The following is an 18,772-nucleotide window of genomic DNA, read 5'->3' as shown; positions in this document are numbered from 1 at the left end:
TCGGTCGGTCCGGTCCGGACGGTGTGTACTACTACACACACATNNNTACTACTCTCTCCTCCCTCCCTCCTCTCTCTCTCTCTCTCTCTCTCTCTCTCTCTCTCTGCTGTATACATAGAATTATCATCATGCTCAGGAATCATGATATAACATCGCTATCCCGCTGTAATCGTACTACATACTACTGAACACAATGCGCACTGATAATGCATCATCCCTCGCGAAATCCCATCGTCGTTGGCCATTTTCGAATCTTGTTTTTCTTTTTCTTTTACCATAACGTGCGAAAAGTAAGTGGTTACGTCATAGAGATAAGCATGCGAGATGGACATAGCGATAAGCATGCGAGATGGACATAGCGATGTGCGTTAGATAACACTTGCATTATATGTACTTCAGGCAACGCAACATAATATACTCTGATTTGAATGAGAGTTTCAGGCAGAATGGAACGCGGGTCGTGCATGGCTAACGACGCTTGATGATATATGTGTGCGGTGAATGCTTGCTTCTCGTTATCCCTCATACCCACTATCCCCTAATTATACTTGTAAAGCACTTCAAAACAACTATATTGTCGACCCGACGGTTCTGACAGCCGCAATCCCAATTCACAGTCCGCGCTCGTTCATTGTATTAAATTAGTGATAATTATGATCGCGCGAATACACGTATATGCAGATCCGTGACAAGCTTTTGCGCCGTTTTTTTTTCATTTATCGCATTATTATCCGCCTCATATTTTTTTTAAATGTTTTCCTGAAATGAACTGTCGTGACTTCAACGAGCGTGAATTCGCGTTTCTGAATCTTGCTTCGGCAATCAACACGATGAGTTAGAATCGCACGAAGAATATTTCATGAGCGATACGTCGAACATACGTTCGAGGCTTGGCGCTCGCTGTCCATTCCAGACAGTTGGAATTGCACAAACAACGACGATCGGCTCGGCGCGGCGTCCGGTTAGATAAGCGCAATTTCGAGAGCCACCGGATTCCATTATCGGACGACCGACGCTCATTACGAGAGCCGGATCGCTTTGACGCGTTTCCGCCGCGCCGCACGCGTTCACCTTCGTGCAAACCTGCACATTGCCCGCGGTAAATAACTGTTGGTCGCACACGGCACGTCACACGTTCGTTAGCTCGCTTGCGCGATCGCCCGGGACAAGTTATTTTACAAGCGGCGCGTGCAATCGATCGGTCGGCAGCATCACGAAAATCCGCGTCTATCCGCGGTCGTCGCGCTCATGATAATACACCGGTACAATGAATACGCCACGCTTATATTTTCACATCTCGCGAATACGCAATGCGACAGATTAAATGCGCGGAACGAACGATTTTACGTTTTTGCATTATCGTTTACGTTTTTGGCCATATCTCTGATTTTGTGAATATTATTGTTTGATCGGAGACGAATTGTGTTGAAACAAGCACGCTTTGTAAACCGTAGAGAGAGGAATTCATACATATTAACTATTGAAATTTTATCCGAATTCTTTTTCATTTTTACAATAACAAAATATCGCCGTGTGTTAATATGAATTTTATTAAAAGCAATTCTTTATTCCCGATTGATTGTTCATGCTAAAATTTTTTTTTTTTTTCCCCGTTGGCGGCTGTTAAAATCTCGTTGGTCGTAGACAAGTTTGCAATTTTTGGAAATATTAATCAAGATTGTCTGTCGCAGTACTGGATGCTCAGCAAGACGGGCGAAATCCGTCGAGACGAGTCGTGCTTGGACTACAGTGGCAGCGACGTTATTCTCTATCCTTGTCATGGCAGTAAAGGAAATCAACAATGGATCTACAATCCTCAGGTAATGAACCGTTCTCGAAACATTCTTTTGCTAATCTATGAGAGCAGATTTTGATATTAAATGAAACAATTTAGCTAGCAAGTATTTTTATGTAAATTAATCTCTCTTTAAATTGCTCTTCGAAACTGGATTCATCCCGTACTTTTATTTCCAGACTAATCATATCAGGCACGGTAGCAGCGACAAATGTCTAGCGATTACAGAGAGCAAACAGCAACTAGTGATGGAAGAATGCTCGTCCAATGCCCTGAGACAGCGATGGTCCTTTGAGAATTACGATCCATCGAAGCTGTGATACCGCGCCTTTTCGCGTCGTCATTCCCATAATCGCAATCACGCTTCTGATCGCGCCGGATCTTGGCTACCAGGCAAACGGTTCTCAATCGCTAAGACTCGTTTTGGTAGATAAATCTCACGAATTCCGCAAGATATTGCGAAAATTCCTGAAACCGCTCGGAATCGCTTGATGGACCAATTTAAACCCCACGCGTTTTCTCAAGGAACGAGAACGAAAGAGTTCATCGTCGACTTCTCATCGACGATTGAAATGTGTGAAACAAAAGATCAATCGATGCAACGAAACGTTTGCGAGAACAATATAAAATTTTGAAAATTTTGTACTGAGAAACTGCATTTAATTAGAATAAGTTCCGAGCATTGTATGGCGCTCGAATCGTTTATGATTTGAGTTTCATATATTGATAGCCCTAATTACTAAGAGTATTACGAGAGATTAGCTCGAACGTGATTGTGAACGAACGTGATTGTATCGACCATCGAAATAGCTCTCGATCATCACTTTCGTTCATTGATCATTCACGCTTCCATGAGGATCAAAAAAGGAAGCGGAATGTTTGATATTGTCATAGAAACGATACATCGTATCGATCTTAGTGAACGAATCGTTAAGTATAACGAGTAGCGAATTATTTCCTTTTCTCTATATTACGACAATTTCAAGAACGAACTGCAGAATGTTTTCGACAAGTTTGAACGCGACCGTTATCCTTTAGAAAAATCAAGTGCCAAATTTCAAATATTCCCATCTCAAGCTTGCTATAACCGAGGATAAACTCCTACAAAATAGTGAACCTACATTGCCGTTAATGAAAACACGTAGTGTTTGCGTGTACCGAATAACTTCAGAAGATTGTATTAGACGATATCTGCGCAATCGTGCTCTTCTGCTAACTCTTGGAGTGCCATGTGCGAATTTGAGGGAAAAACGCGAAGAGAATTATAGCTCCCTTAATGCAAATTGCGTTTGAACAATTTGTATTGTTCTCATGCACGGCTCATGAGATAGCATGCATCTTATAAGTAAAGATGGTTTACCTTCAAGTTATTTCCTAATCACGCTTTTCTTAGTGTTCGAGAGAAATATTTCGAAAATGTATGCAATAATATCATTCTTCATATTAAAACAATTGCCAGACATCATCGCTAATCGACGATTCGATTATCCGCGATAGCATTCGCTCGTTCATAGTCTCTTTCTTGCTACTTCTTCGGAGGTGAATTTTACATTCCAGATTCGCCGAGACGATGACGGCGATATTTCAACAAGTGTAACAAAAAGAGAATATATGATATTTTCTTTTTAGTTTTTAATTTAGATACTCGCGTAGATTTAATTAGATATGCGTAAAGGAGGAGAGCGGTAAAACATTCCGGAGACAAATTGTTTGATTCTGTTTGTACAATACATTCATGTAAGATACAATGTCTTGATGCCAGTTCAGAGAACGTAAGTACCGCCTAAGTAGATCTAAGAGAGTGTCACTAATTGTATGAATATGTATGAATTATTAATCGTAAGCGGATTGTCTTCGCTTTCGACAGCCGCGAACGATTCGCGATCGTGAATCGGCGATTAGTTGGATGTGTAAATTCGCTAGCGAATACTTTATAAAAAGTACACTTTTATAAGGAAACATCGTTTCTTATAATTTTAGCTACATATCACTATACGAGCGCGATCAAGAATCGACGCGTATAATACAGTCTTCGTATAAAAGTAAGGATTAAATCTAAAATACATTAACAAGTCTTTACCTGTTAGTTACGTGTTTAAAAATTTATGACATGTTCGCCTGAAAATGGTCTAATTTAGTGGTCTAACAATTTCATCCGTGAAGTTTCTAGGTATTCAAATTTGAAAATGATTTTTGTGTGCCAACAAAATCACAAATATCGCTACATGTGCAGAAATGCATAATCATTAAATCGACAATTAAAACTAGGCATTGGCCTGTATTATTATTAATTCTTCTACGAATCATGTGATGCAATTTTATTCTTTTCTTCTTTTTTTCATTACATTTGAGAACATAATTGTAAAATTTCATATGTCGAAGAAATGTGTGACGAAAGAAATTAAAATATCATGTATATGGAACTTTTTCTTGATGGAAATTAAGAAAAAACATATATAGCTCTATTAACATCAGCTGAATAAAAGGTTCTGATATTGCAATGAGAAAATTGCAGAGTTGCGCGGCTGCACTTTTCGCGCTAGGTTTTTCGATTTTGCGTGTAATTAATCGTGGGCGTATGAATGCGTTACATACGTTTAACTTGCGAAAAATAATTCGCAAAGGAGAGAAAGGAAGTAGCAAGCGCTGGCTCGCGTACGAATGCGTGCTTAGTTAGACACGACTAACTAGCGATTCTCATTTTAGGATTAAGAATCGAGTTTCTCGAAGCCGCAATTTTGCCAATGCGCGATACGAGATATATTTGAATAGCTTAGGGAGTGTGATTGTGTAAGTCGCGGATAATCTCGCATGCGAGAATCCGCCTCGCGATTCATTCCTAATAGTACGACGCGAGCAAACGCGAACGCAAGAGTGCAGGTCAAAGACGTTTATACAGATTATATATACGACATTTTCTACATTTGGTAAGGACGTTGCATATCGTAAGGGATGGAGACGATTGATAGTAATTATAAACGCGACAAACGCGCGACCGCCGAAAGAAAAAAGACCCATGTTTCTCATGCACGAGCCCGTCGCGCATTTAATTAATATATCAAACGTGCCTTATTTCGTGTACATATGAATATTATTATCATTATATCATTATATCATTATTACTACAAACCTCTATCATAACGTGCAAGTATTTGTGTTGAATAAATCGATGTTGTTTTATGTTACTAATAGTTTTTAGAAAATCCCTTGCCTCGTGTTTTCTTTTATTCTTAACTTAATATCTTAACTTTTAAGTAGGTAAGTAAGATGCTCAGAGTAGATAAATTTTACTTTTTCAAAATTATATTTTTTAATAGTATGTATATAAATTTACATTAAATTTATATTCTTATGGGATAGAGGAATGTAAAATAATGAACCTTAAGACTTCTGGGCAATTTTTTTCATTTTCCTTTTCCAGAACCAAGTTTAAGATGACTATGTGTAAAGTAATCATCTACTTAAAGGTTAAATTAAAGTTTACATTATAATATTTCTATTATAATACTATATACCTGTAGAATATGTCAGGAGGTAAACGACGAAATGTCTTTACGCCGACGGACGTGAATACGCCAAGCGATATATTTTCGAAAGGAATATAAATAGGACACTTTGTTACGGGCCTAGAACATGTGTGAAAATGGAACATGGCACGCTTTCGCTTAGCCCTGACCCATTTCTGGCCACCCACGAGTTCCGCTGTTTCGAGGAGCAAGGTAAACGGCAATCCTGCCAAGGATCAATAATGACGGAAAAATCTCGTGATGGAATCGCAGGACGAGGCAGCACCTAACGGTCTGGTAATTGAGGGTGGAGACGAGAGCAAATACGCATACAACCTTCATTTCAAAATACAACATGGGAATGGCAATGTTTTCCTAGATAATGAAGTTTCTAGTTCATTACGACCAATCACTTCTATCTATTGAACCATTTACCAATTATCAAGGGGTTGTTATGCGAGCGAAAATGAAATCGTTCGTTATTCTCGCGCAGGCGTTCTTGTCGCAGGAGGAGCACATTGCTATGCGAGAGACTCCACTCGAAAAGGGGATGAAAAGTCCTGCGAAGGGTCACTCGGCGCGATTTGGAGCTCAAATGTTTCGAATTATGTTTGTGCTTGAAAGTAAGCCTTTCTTCTTAAATGTTTTTTTATAAAGAAAACTTAAATATTTTTTTTTAATTAATTAGCCATCGCAAGCTACCTCTTTATTCACAAAATTCCAGAGTACTTTTATTCTACTTTTACTTAGTTGATATAAAAATATAAAAGAAAATAGAAAGTGAATCAGATAAACTAAAATGTATAATTATTTATGATTTGTAATTTACGAAAAATAATTAGTATTATATAAAGCTTGTATAATATGTATAATTTTATTTTATTTTATTTTATGCCATATACAATTTTTTAGATCAGATTAAATCTAGCTGTATATTTATATCAGATCTAATCCAAAGAATTTTTCTCGTGTGTTTTGGGGTCGCGTTGCAACTTGTTGCGGTATTGATTAGAAGAGAAAGATAGCGGAATGCCATGAAGTGAGAAGAAAAAGCTTTTAACAATATCAATGATTCCAATACATTTTGTTAGATTGAGCTTAATCCGAATTCATTGTAGTGTTTATATTATCTTCATTTTTTGTTTGCTCATTAATAAGTCGTAAAAAAAGGCATGATATCCTGAAAATATCAATGTTTGAGAAACAGACGATTGGAAATTATGAAACAGTAAGAGTTAATAAAATTTTTTATTAGTCAAAAACTTTCATCTTAGGACTCTTATATGTAACTGTTATAAAATTATTAATTTTCGGTGAATTATGAAAACTATTATCCCAAAAGAATTGCAAAATAAGAAATAAAAATTACATATATTTTAAATTATAGATATTGATTATATCATAGTATTACATTTTTGCACAAAAGATGAATTATCACACGTTTTATAGAATATATAAAGTTTCAAAAAGTTCAAAATTAAAATTTCTGGTAGCTAGTCAAAATTTATCAACAAGTACATTATCAACAATTAAGAACAATGACAGTGAAAGTGCAAGCCTCTAATGACCGCACATGACCTCGAAACTAAATACTCTCAAGCGATATTTAATCAATCGTTCGACCAAGGATCCGTTTCGCTTGAAATTATTCTGTTCGATAGGGAGATAGTCCTCTGGGTCGAGCCGGCGTAGAAACGGGCGACGTCGATGTTCCACATGACGCAGGCGCCACGACGCCTTTTCGACGCCTCGTCGACAGGAAGCTCTGCACCTGTCCAGCTCTTTGCTCGTCCAGAGCCTTCGCCCTGTGCTCCCTCCGATTGTGTATCCATTCACGAAAGCAACCCCCAACGCGTCCGGAATCCCTCGAGTCTTCACGAAGAAGACAGCAGCCAGGACTGAAACGTTCACGCGCGTCGTTCTTTGCGGCAAGATTACCCCTCATCTCTTCCGTGACGAATAAGGGCGGTGTTCGATCGATTCGGACAACTTCATTGGAAACGCACGTTGGAAACCATCGCGATCAATCCCGCGACATCGATTGTATCCTGAGCTCGATATCGCGAACCTCTAGGTACTTGCCTTACGGTTGAAGTGTTCGATAAATTTCGCCTGTAATTTTATTAATTTTTATTTCACACTTTATCTTAGTGCTGTCGAATATAATCATTTACATTTTACATTTAAATATGCGAGAACTATATTTGCGATTGTATTCTCAGTTTGTGTCAAATTAAGTTATTTATTATTGTGTATATTGTGCTTAATTAATGTATTACGTATACGTTTAAAAGAGAAGTAATAATCTTCTTAATAATTTAATTCTTATTGATCCATCTTTGCATATGCGTGTTCCACGATTAATAATTACGTTAACAATTAATTGTTCTCGTTTTTTTTACGCATTCGATTCAGCCAACTTCGATTGATTTCTCTGACAATATTCAAGAAGAGAGTTAAAAGTGTTTTTTCGGGGCCAAAGCAGCCCGGCAAGCGAAGAGGCTCCGGGATCAAAGCAACAGGTAACACTTCATTTCATATTGAGACACTTTTCTATTTATTTCTCTCCCAATAATCATTGTTCTGCCCTCTTCTTTTTATTCTCTGTACTGATTGTATCTTCTTGCACGTAATTATTTAGAGCATTTGATTGTTTACAACAAAGCGAAATCATCTGGCAATTATTGAAAGCGAGGAAAACAAATTAAGCTTTATAAATTGCTAAAACATAATATTTTTTTAAATTATTGCAGATTTAATAAAATTGAAAAACGCGCAGAATATAATTAATTAAGTAATTCATTATTAAATTATTAAAAAGAAAAGTCTTTTACGTAAAATGAATTAATTCTAATATTTCTTTGAATCATAAATTGCTTTATTTATTGCTTTTTTTAGAACAAGACAATCACAATATATAAAAATAAATTCTAAAATAAATTCTGTATTTAGTATAACGAAGAGCAGAAATAAAAAAAAAGTTACAAGATTTGAATAATTCTTTTTATACATGCATGTGTGCTCATTATTTGTCTCGATTATTTGAAACGACAATGAACACAACAGCAATTAAGTACGAAGCATTATTGACAGGATTAATCAATTTTTATTTAGCAAGTAGGTTAGTTACATTGTAAATAGTGTGATCCGTTGTAAGAAAAAATACATCCTTCTATTATAGTATAGGAATGCATTGTCAAAAAGAGAGCTAGATTTTTTTTCTCAATAAAACGCCTGCACTGTACACACAAGCAAAATTTCTAAAAAAAGTGTTTATATCGAATTGTTAATAGTATATGTATTTAACATAAAAGTGTTAGTACTATGAATTATCTCATAACGAGACAAAAAAGGAAAGAGGTAGCAAAGATTATCTTTTAAATAATTGTTTGTGGATGAAAGCGACGTTTTTCTTTATATAATCCCCTGCTACGTATTAAAAGGCCATGATATTTTTATCTAATTGCAAGCCTGCGCACTTGTGTACATAATAATTATTGAGCAATTTTTTAACGTCAGTCTTATAATAAATAAATAAATGTAAATAATATTGCACACACTAATACTTATCATGTTAGTCTTTACATTTATTATAAACAGAATCAAACAATTAAAATAAAAATTATAAATAAAGCAAGAAATAGGATTACAATTTATCCTCATTCTACATAAAATAAACAGCAGGAAGACATGGGCCCGATGCCGGAGGCTTCAGGATCTGGAATGACTGACGAGGATGATTACTCGACTTTCGAGAATAAAACCGGCCTGGCCGAAGACATGAAGTTTTTGGCAAGTATGCCAGAACTCTGCGACGTGACATTCCTCGTCGGTGACACCAGAGAGCCAGTTTGCGCCGTAAAAGCTGTGCTCGCGGCCAGAAGCAGGTTTGTATAAAAAAACATCTTCATATTAATACGCATGGAACAAACGAGTAAAACAAAGGTTTTTATCGTTTTTCAAAATTTACAGAGTCTTCCATAAAATGTTATATCAAACTCCGAGCCCACAACGTAAAAAAGAACCGCCGGCGCGAGAAAACAAGATTCGGCTCTTTCTCAAGCGCAGCTCTGAGCCGCTGTTAAATTTGCAGAACGCCGCGCAACAGGTACTTGCCATGAAAATTAATACATAATTTATCACTAACAAACTTGTCGCATTGATCAATAAAAAAATGAATACAGCGCAATATTTATAATGTATATCAGGTCGCAATGAGGAAGATATCAAATTTTTTATCTAATTCTGATATTCTAACCATGATATTCTAACTCCTTTTCCAATTTTCCTTTGTGACAAAATCAATATATGCCGCGTGTATATCTCAATATAAAAGAGATAAGCATTATGTAAATAACACATATATAAAATAGATATAAACAATTTCTCAGACTAATTGTAAGAAGCGAGCACGTTCGATATGCAAAACCCAACGATCGCTCGTGTTAATTTTATCAATTTTAAGTTAACGAAACTTATAGAACTGGATTTTCCGTTAGTCTGCTAATTAATATAAAATAAGAAAATAATTACACATATTTCTGTTAACCTAAATACCTTGTTGAAACGACAATCGTTTTTTTTTTTTTGGGACACGTTGCATATTTATCGTGGCCGTCGCTGAAATGAATATTCCGCTTTTATCAGGATAGAAATAGTAAGTGTGCGTTTGTATGTGTCGTGTAGCGGTCAGGGTTCACGCAGCAACTGGCCCCCATCCAAGAGGTACTTTGAACGTCACTTTTACATAAAATTTTTTACATACAGATCGAAATCGTTTCCATCCCACTGGCCCCCCTTGTTCCCTATATTTCTAATTGCGTACTCCTTTTTTTCTCTAATTTTCTGCTCACTGCACTGTGATCATGACTTTGTCTCACGAAATCATTTAGAGGAGCTGTCGTAGGAGATCACTTGAAATTTATGTATTGACATATCAATGTTTTTTTCGCTGCCTTGACTTTTTTACTTGGACAAACGTTCTTTTATCTTGTTATTCTTTTGCGCGTTGAAAAGAGATAGACTATTCTCCAGACACGTGCGCAAATATGTAATTAATTCATGCGATTATGGACTGAACTGTGCGCTAATTCTATATTTGAACTACTGCATGATCGATTCAATTGTATTCTCGTAGTCGCCAAATCCATTATAGCTGTAGATTGGCACGATTACAGAATTCACTATTTCAACTATTATTGATTATGTTTACATGGCACTCTTAATCAGGTTCATTAATATCCATAATTATATATGTGCGCGCGCGCGCGCGCGCGCGCGTGTGTGTGTGTGTGTGTGTGTGTGTGTGTGGGGTGTGTGAGTGCGCGCGCGTGCAAAACTGGCTAATCACAGTCATTCCATTCTTCGGTGGAATAACTATGATTGTTTCATATGATTACAGTTGTTATCAAACTTGATTAAGAGTATTGTGTATAAACGTAGTCATACTGACTTACATAATGGTAACTCACAAATCAACCAAGCGAACAAGTTGTAATTATTAATGTAAATTTCAGCGTGCATCTTAAGACAAATTAATAATAGGATAGTTCTCAGTAAAGCAAAAGATAAGTTTATTTAGAAAATATTAACAGATGTAGTACTTGAATATGTTCGCTGGGTTATTAGTTAGGTAATATATTCTCCTAATATGTTAGATGCACAATAGCTAAAATTTTGCACTAAAAAATATTATTATGATGCCGATGTATCTCTTATCTAACATATCTCTTTCTTCATAATTAGTGAATTTGATTTATTATTGCGCTAATCCTTACGAATTCCCATGCAAGTCGCTTAGCACGGGTATTCGATTTAAGCTTGAATCTGAATATCCTCATTTCTTCGTTTAGATGTTTGTATTTTACTTTTGTATCGTAGCCGCAATCACATCAGCATCATACGCTGATTATCGAGGAATTCGAACCCGATGTCTTCCGGCAGCTGATCGAGTATATTCATACGGGATGTGTGACATTACAGCCTAGGACTTTGCTTGGTAATCAATTAATTATATAGTATCTCTAACAAGCCAATTAGGATGTCTATTATTTGCCGCATGGATTAATCATTACGACGAGTATATTTCCTTTCATTATATCTTATCCGACATTCGTGAGCTAAGCACATATAAAGTAGAAGTTCATAAGATAATTTTATGTATTGTAAAAGACACATAAAACATTTTATCGAATCTAATGAATGATTCAATTTCGATGGCTGATAATAATTTATGTCCTTATGTTAGGGGTAATGAACGCCGCCGATTATTACGGATTGGATGAACTCAGACGAGCCTGTGCAGGCTTCGTTCAATGTTGTATAACCGTTGATACGGTCTGCGCTTTATTAGCATCAGCGGAGCGTTATATTCAGTATAAATGCACGAAATCTTTAGTTCAAAAGGTAAAAGTTTTCGAGACATTATGCCTTTAATGCTTAATTTTGTAACTAATTAATTTAAAATTAATATTAAACTCTTTGCGAAGGTACTAGAATTCGTCGATGAGCATGGCAATGAAGTATTGAATTTAGGATCGTTCACATTACTACCGCAACACGTTGTTCGTTTAATCCTTGCCAGAGAAGAATTACGTGCAGATGAATTTACGAAATTTCAAGTAAGCTTGACACATGAATATGTTAACAATATATTCATTTATCCGACATTTTTCTGCATAATGTTTCTTCAAATTAACTTCTCTCTTACAGGCTGCATTAATGTGGAGTAAAAAGTATTGCGACAACAATCAAAATACACCGTTGAAAGATGTAATTGGTAATTTCATCGAGTACATTCAATTTCACAAAATTCCAGCCACTGTATTGATGCAAGAAGTAAATCCTTTGGGACTGGTGCCACCGGAAATTATCATGAATGCATTAGCTTATCAGGTGCGCGTTGCTTTTTCATATACTTCATTTTAAAACATAAAAAGATGCTATTGATATAATTAGCATTATGAAACGTGTCTCACACAATTTCTTGCGACAGCGCCATCAGTTTCTTTATGAAAGAATTTGTTGCAGGCAGACCCAACCAGTGTCGACCCCAGAAAATTCTCTCCCCACAGAGTGAGGAGACAGGGTCGCAGCATGTCGGTCCAGTCGTCGCTGGATCCGTATGGCAGCATCACGACCTTGAGTTCGAGTGGCTCCGACGCCGGATCGGATCAGAAACAAAATTCTGGTAGCAACTAACCTCAGGCCACGGCCGCACTGATCGCGGCCGTTTCGGACGAGCCTCGACGAACCGAGGATATTTGTGGCCCCGACGAAGGAGCGGCGCCGACAGACGATGTTATCGCAGAAGAAAGAGAGCAGAAAGAAAAACAGCGACCGCAACAACAACAACAACAGCGGCAGCAGCAAGATCAACAACAAGAATCTCAAGTTCAGGTTCATGCAGAACAGGAAGCGCTTCAATCACAGGAACAACAGAAACAGGAACAAGTGCAGTCACAACAAAAAGAGCCGGGTCATTTACAGCAGCAAGTCCGTCAGAAGATAGAGAAGGACAGGGAGCAACGAAAGCTTCAGCAAGAACAACAGCTATTGCAGCGTAAACTGGAACTGGAAGAACAACTACGACGCAAACTGGAGCGAGATGAAGAAGTATTGCAGCGAAAATTAGAAGAAGAAGAAAAACCGTTACAACAGAAGATGGAACATGAGACACGAAAGAAATTAGAAAAAGACAAAGAGGAACAGCAGCAAATTATGCGGTTGAAAAAAGAAACGGAGCAGCTGAAGAAAGAAGAAATAAAACGTTCACCGAAAGCTGAACAGCGTATGCTACAGCAGAAAAAGGTTGACGATAAGCAACCACAACTGCCAAAGGCAGATGAACAGCCGGAACTACAACAGAAACGTAAACAGCTGCAAGAACCGCTGGATAAAAATGAGCGAGCAAAACTGCGCAAGCAAGGTGAGAAAGTGAAGATATCGCGTCAAGAGTCACTTGTGCAACAGCAAAAGATGGAGATAACAATGCAAGAAGATCAAGAGGCACAGCGGAAGGAGAAGCCGCAATTGCCACAGCCTGGGGAATCGCAACAGCAGCAGCAGCTGCAGCCGCAGCAGCAGCAGCCGCAGCAGCAGCAGCCACAGCTGCACCAAGAGCAGTCGGGAATTCGGCCACTTGAGGGAGTCAGTGGACTTTACATTAGGATAGTGCTGAGACACGAAGGTCGCGCAAATCTAGTCTGGCTATACAAAACACACATATTCTAAATTTTGATGATTCGCCTCGTCGCTTCCGTCTGAATGTCTCAAGCGACCTCGCAGCTATACGGCTCTACGACTTATCCATCCATGTTGAAAGGTATCGTGAAGATGTAATGCAAGATGTAATGCATTAAGATACATTACAGCGCTCCGCATATTCCGGGGTTACTTAATGTTCTTAAGAGAACATCGGCGTTTCCTTTAACGTTCTAATGTCGACGCGTCGAAGTAATGCGCGCGTCAAAATATCAATTGGTGCATGTAATCAGCTTCTTTTCCACGGCGCAAGTGAAGCTTTAACGGTACATCTTTGCGCCGCCGCAATCTCGGTAATCGCGATTGCGCGTTGCCATTTCTAGATATAATAAATCAGAGGATTCCGTTAGGCTTGATTGTCCATGATCGTGGAAGAAGACAATCGTACTCATGTTATTGTTGCAAGAGAAATATGTATTTGTTAAACGTAAATATGTACATGTAAACAAAAATGCATCTGTCGCTTCGTTCATCATACTTTCTGTATCGTTCGACAGATTCATACCGTTTCAGTCCAATAAACGCCATTGCGGACAGATAAGTAACATGAATTAATTAAATAAGTGCAGTTTAAAGATACAGTTTCTTGTTTACACATAGTATTTATTATTTACATTTTATCCCACATAATTTATCTCATGCAACTACTATTTTTTTTAATTTGTTTAGTTTTTAATTTGTCATAAATTATACGTTTTTGTAAACTTTATAATACTTTTTATCATCTTTATTTCTCATTATTGAATTATTTCCATTGAACTATTTCCATTATTAATCAACGAAACTGCATTGTCAAAAAAATTGACTTATATCGAACGAACTTTTCGCTACGAGACATAATGTGGTTATAGTAACAATTTAGAGAGATATTATATACGCTTGTTAAAAATAGATCTTATATTATAGCCAAGAGAGATATGTAATATATATTCTATATGTTTCTGGATAATGGTTATTTGACAGTAATAGATGACTAGAGAGCTGATATTTTGTCATGAATGCTTCCCTGGATATTATTACATTCGATATTTAGACATATGTATTCTTCGTTCAGTTGTACCGTCAATTATCAGAAAACCGAAAATCTCAGAGAAGCTATGGTTTAAGTAGTAACAGAAGTCTGAATACTCGCCAGATAAGTTTCGCTGAAACGAATATTATTGCCGTAGTTTTTAACTATAATAATTGATGCATGCAGCTACAAAATAAATTATATGTTACACTTCAGTCCGTTATAAATAAAAAACATGCACTAAAGTTTAGATACGTATGTGCTCTTAGTAATATTAGATATCAGTAGAGATGGCAGAGAAGCAGTTTAATTTTTAAACAGAGCTTAACGCATAGATCAAAATGTCAACAACAACTGAGCGTAAAACTAAAACGCAGCTGTCACCTCTGGTAATGTTTTTATTACTGTCGCATGTACAGCTTATTTGCGTAGATGTGTCAAAGATATGTTCATAAATGTGAATATATTTACTTGTCTATGAACCGTTGTCTGTTGTGTGCAGCGACATTTCTATTGTTTTATACGTAAATGTATGTACAAAAAAAGAATATATATATATATATATATATATATATATATATATCTATATCGTTGAACAGCCTAAATGGCTGGAACTCCTTATCACAATGTTACTTGATAATACGATCGAGCTAAGCATAAATGGATAAAGTATGGCATAAAATATCATACTGTGATTCGTTCTTCTTTAAAATAACTTCAATTAATAACTTCAATTAAAACTAATTAACATGTTTACTGTCACCGACGCGCAGGCGCGTCTTTGATTTGCGCTTGTGTCTCTATTTTTAAGCGCTTAAAATATAAGCCGAAATTTTTTTATACAACTCGCCTCACTAAAATCACTTTTTAAAAAAATTATGACAAAATGTTCCTGGCGAAATGTTCCAAAAATAAAATGAAAACATAGTGATAGTAAACGTGTTAATTCAATGATTCCTTTAGCAATTTGCTGTTCTGCTATTATTCATCTGGCTACTGCGTATTTTAATCAATTCAATATTATACTAGTATCCGTTAGTCTTCCATCTATTCTTATTTTGAGAGGAAGTACACAAGAATAAATTTTTCAATTTAACATAGATAACATCGTGGTAACTTTAGAAATTTAAGTTTTTCTTTACAACATAATTAAGTAATATTTACACGTCTGATTTTATACATATCCCTCCTCCTGAACGCATAATTTATATAAAAAGCGTACTGCATTTCTTCGTTTGAAGATAAAACTATAACAGAAAGGAAAGAAGACAGACACTCACGTATAGAATTGTATAAAGTTCAAACCGTTAATTCGCTGGCGATCGGTATAACTCTATCTAAAAGTTCGATCTATTTACTGTGATATGCCGTAGCCAAATCAGTCCAACTATAAATAAAGAAAAATATGACGTCAAAAGTGAAGTTCTTCATTTTATCTCATGACTTGAAGCGTCTGCGGGAAATCATAATAGACATAATCAGATGGTAGAAAAAGGTAATTCAATTCTTAGAAAATGGTAGTGTTATATCAAAGGTAGCGTGTGCGTTTTACTTTGACGTTGATAGTTTTTAATTTTTTTACGTAAATACAGATCTTGCGCACGTTCAACACCTGGATTATGTTATTCCATTCGCTCTACCGTATCCCATGCGGGAAATGCTGAGCGGTCAACACGGTGATGAATCGTAGACAAATCATCCCGAATAAATAGCAAAAGATGTTACGCGCCAAAGAGATCGATGAATATTATCATGACATTTCGCACCCGTGCCTCTGCCGACCTTGTTCTCCCTCCACGATCGAATCGACTCGTTACGAGCGTCAGATGGCAGGCGCATCACAAATAATTATCCTTCCAGCATCCTGGCTACGTTTATGACGTAAGATATCGCGAGATTTAGTCCGTACCGATCTATCAATCGTGCCATCTGCCATCGAGGCTGTTCCATCGGTGTTAACGGCCTTTTAAAAAGGTTTGATTATATATCTAAATACCAATCACAAAAGCAAGAAAAAATATTATATTCAATTTGTATGTTTTGAAAATATCAATATCATAATCATTTTACACCGGATTTTTAATTTGATATTTAAAACAGCTTGTGTTATATATAAATATAAAAATTGTCTACACACTTATTTAAGATGTAAATTATGACAAAGATAATAAAGAAAAAGTAACATTCAATTATTGTTCAGTAAAGCAAATAAAATAAAAAATAAAAATTTATATGTATGCAATTTTTATTAATGTAATTAAATGTGGTATATTTCAAATTATTATTACAGTTATTATTATTATTATTATTAGGTGTACAACTTTGCTTCCGCCGTATTCCTATAGATGGCTTTAACGGTAAGTGGTAGAAATAAATACATCATAGAATAAACTTGGGCATCTGTCAACATAACCCCATAGAAACATTAGTCGATTTGTGTCTAATATCATAAAGTTATTCTCGATTGAAAATGTTAGTTTACGAGCCAAATTCTCGTCATTTGCGGGAGGTTTTAATTTTTTGCTTCAATATGAAGAAATCTGCGGCTGAGGCTCATCGAATGCTCTCAAATACTTATGGTGAGACCGCTATTAGTGAAAGAACGTATCGTGAGTGGTTTCAACGCTTCAAGAATGGTGATTTTGACGTCCAAGGTCATAATCTGTATTTGGTGGGACCAGCTCGGCGTAATGTATTATGAATTGTTAAAACCGATTGAAATAATCACAGGCGATCGGTATCGAATGCAATTGATGCGTTTGAGCCGAGCATTGAAAGACAAACGGCCGCAATACAACGAGAGACACGATAAAGTGATTTTGCAGCATGACAATGCTCGACCCCATGTTGCGAAAGTGGTCAAGACATACTTGGAAACGTTGAAATGGGAAGTCCTATCCCACGCGCCGTATTCTCCAGACGTTGCTCCCTCTGACTATTACTTGTTTCGATCAATGGCACACGGCCTGGCTGACCAGCACTTCCGGTCTTATGAAGAAGTAAACAATTGGATCGATTCGTGGATAACCTCAAAAGACCAGTTTTTTCGACGCGGGTTCGTACGCTACTCGAAAGATGGGAGAAAGTAGTGGCCAGCGATGGACAATACTTTGAATCATAAATGTATAACCAGTTTTTTACAATAAAGCCTCGAATTTCGGAAAAAAAAACGGCGGAAGCAAAATTGTACACCTAATATTATTATTATTATTATTATTATTATTATAACATTATCAATACAGTTATCCTTATTAATTGGCAATTAAAAAAAATAAAAATAAATAATGTGATCAATAAAAATCAATATGTAATTGTTTAAATAAAGGAATTGTTTATGCAATAATAATATAATTTCGATAAATTATACATTTACATTATTTTTAAATTTATTTTAACAAACTAATTCATAACAAATATTACACGTAACGCACAGTATTACGCCGACCACGTTACACATATATTCATATAATTAATATCTGTGAATGTATGAAAGATGCGATTACTAATACTCGCGCCAGTATTAATTTATAAATAGACAGCTGTTTAACCGTAATGCAATTTTTATCTTTAATCTTCAGTCTCAAAAACTACAGCTCCGGATAATGACAAATATTTATTTAACTTATTTTTTTAGAATTGTTTGCTATGGTATTTTAAATCGCAAATTTTGGGATATCCTACAAATACAAAAGGCTATATACAAAAGAAAATTTATGTAACTTGTTCCGTAAGTGCTGTTTGTTTCCAATTTTTCTCAATAATTCAAATAATTTCTCAATAATTGGCATGTATAGTTTATTTACAATCTATTATGTAATTATTTCCGGAGCTATATATATTTTGAACCATAATAAGACTGCCACATGTGATGTCATCTTGAACATCAGCAATTAATGTCAGTGCTTTAAAAAGAATGACAAATGAAGTACATAATACATATAACGATTATCAATTTGCTCTATTAATATTAGTGACATTTATCATGAGTATTGTCCTATTTTTCTGATAACTTCATTAATCACTCCATATCAATGAGGCAAGTTTTCTATAAATTGTCCAGTTATGTCGGAAAAGCTCAAATTATTGTCAGTTTTCAAGCTTAACAGCATAATGCTTTTTTTTAGCTTTGGTTTCATATCTTTGTTGATTTTTGCAATTGCCCATAAAAATCCGCATTATGTCGGCGATAGAACTTCC

At 36.1% G+C, this 18,772-nt stretch overlaps 3 protein-coding genes across 3 annotated transcripts in view; all 3 read left to right on the top strand.

Moving 5' to 3' along the window:
• LOC105619410 (putative polypeptide N-acetylgalactosaminyltransferase 9) overlaps nucleotides 1-2,115 on the top strand; it is a 74,199-nt gene extending 72,084 nt beyond the window's left edge. The window contains exons 9-10 of the mRNA XM_012200931.1: nucleotides 1,692-1,820; nucleotides 1,975-2,115. Of these exons, the coding sequence (XP_012056321.1) occupies nucleotides 1,692-1,820; nucleotides 1,975-2,115 (270 nt within the window). The remainder of the gene's footprint in view (nucleotides 1-1,691; nucleotides 1,821-1,974) is intronic.
• A 6,876-nt stretch (nucleotides 2,116-8,991) lies between these two features.
• LOC105619409 (serine-enriched protein) lies at nucleotides 8,992-12,501 on the top strand. The gene is made up of 8 exons (XM_012200929.1): nucleotides 8,992-9,188; nucleotides 9,274-9,409; nucleotides 9,988-10,026; nucleotides 11,182-11,299; nucleotides 11,549-11,706; nucleotides 11,790-11,921; nucleotides 12,013-12,195; nucleotides 12,331-12,501. The coding sequence occupies exons 1-8, from the start codon at nucleotides 8,992-8,994 to the stop codon at nucleotides 12,499-12,501; spliced, it is 1,134 nt and encodes a 377-aa protein (XP_012056319.1).
• A 51-nt stretch (nucleotides 12,502-12,552) lies between these two features.
• On the top strand, nucleotides 12,553-13,533 carry LOC105619466 (transcription factor SPT20 homolog; the record flags this gene model as incomplete). Its single annotated transcript, XM_012200984.1, has 2 exons — nucleotides 12,553-12,693; nucleotides 12,733-13,533. Coding segments are annotated over 2 exons (942 nt in total), but the record flags the coding sequence as incomplete, so codon positions are not given.
• Between the last annotated feature and the right edge of the window lie 5,239 nt (nucleotides 13,534-18,772).

The sequence above is a fragment of the Atta cephalotes genome (genome assembly GCF_000143395.1).
Source record: "Atta cephalotes unplaced genomic scaffold scaffold00021, whole genome shotgun sequence".
NCBI lineage: Eukaryota > Metazoa > Arthropoda > Insecta > Hymenoptera > Formicidae > Atta > Atta cephalotes.
The sequence above is the reverse complement of the archived record's forward strand: the minus strand, read 5'-3'. Positions and strand labels throughout refer to the sequence as shown.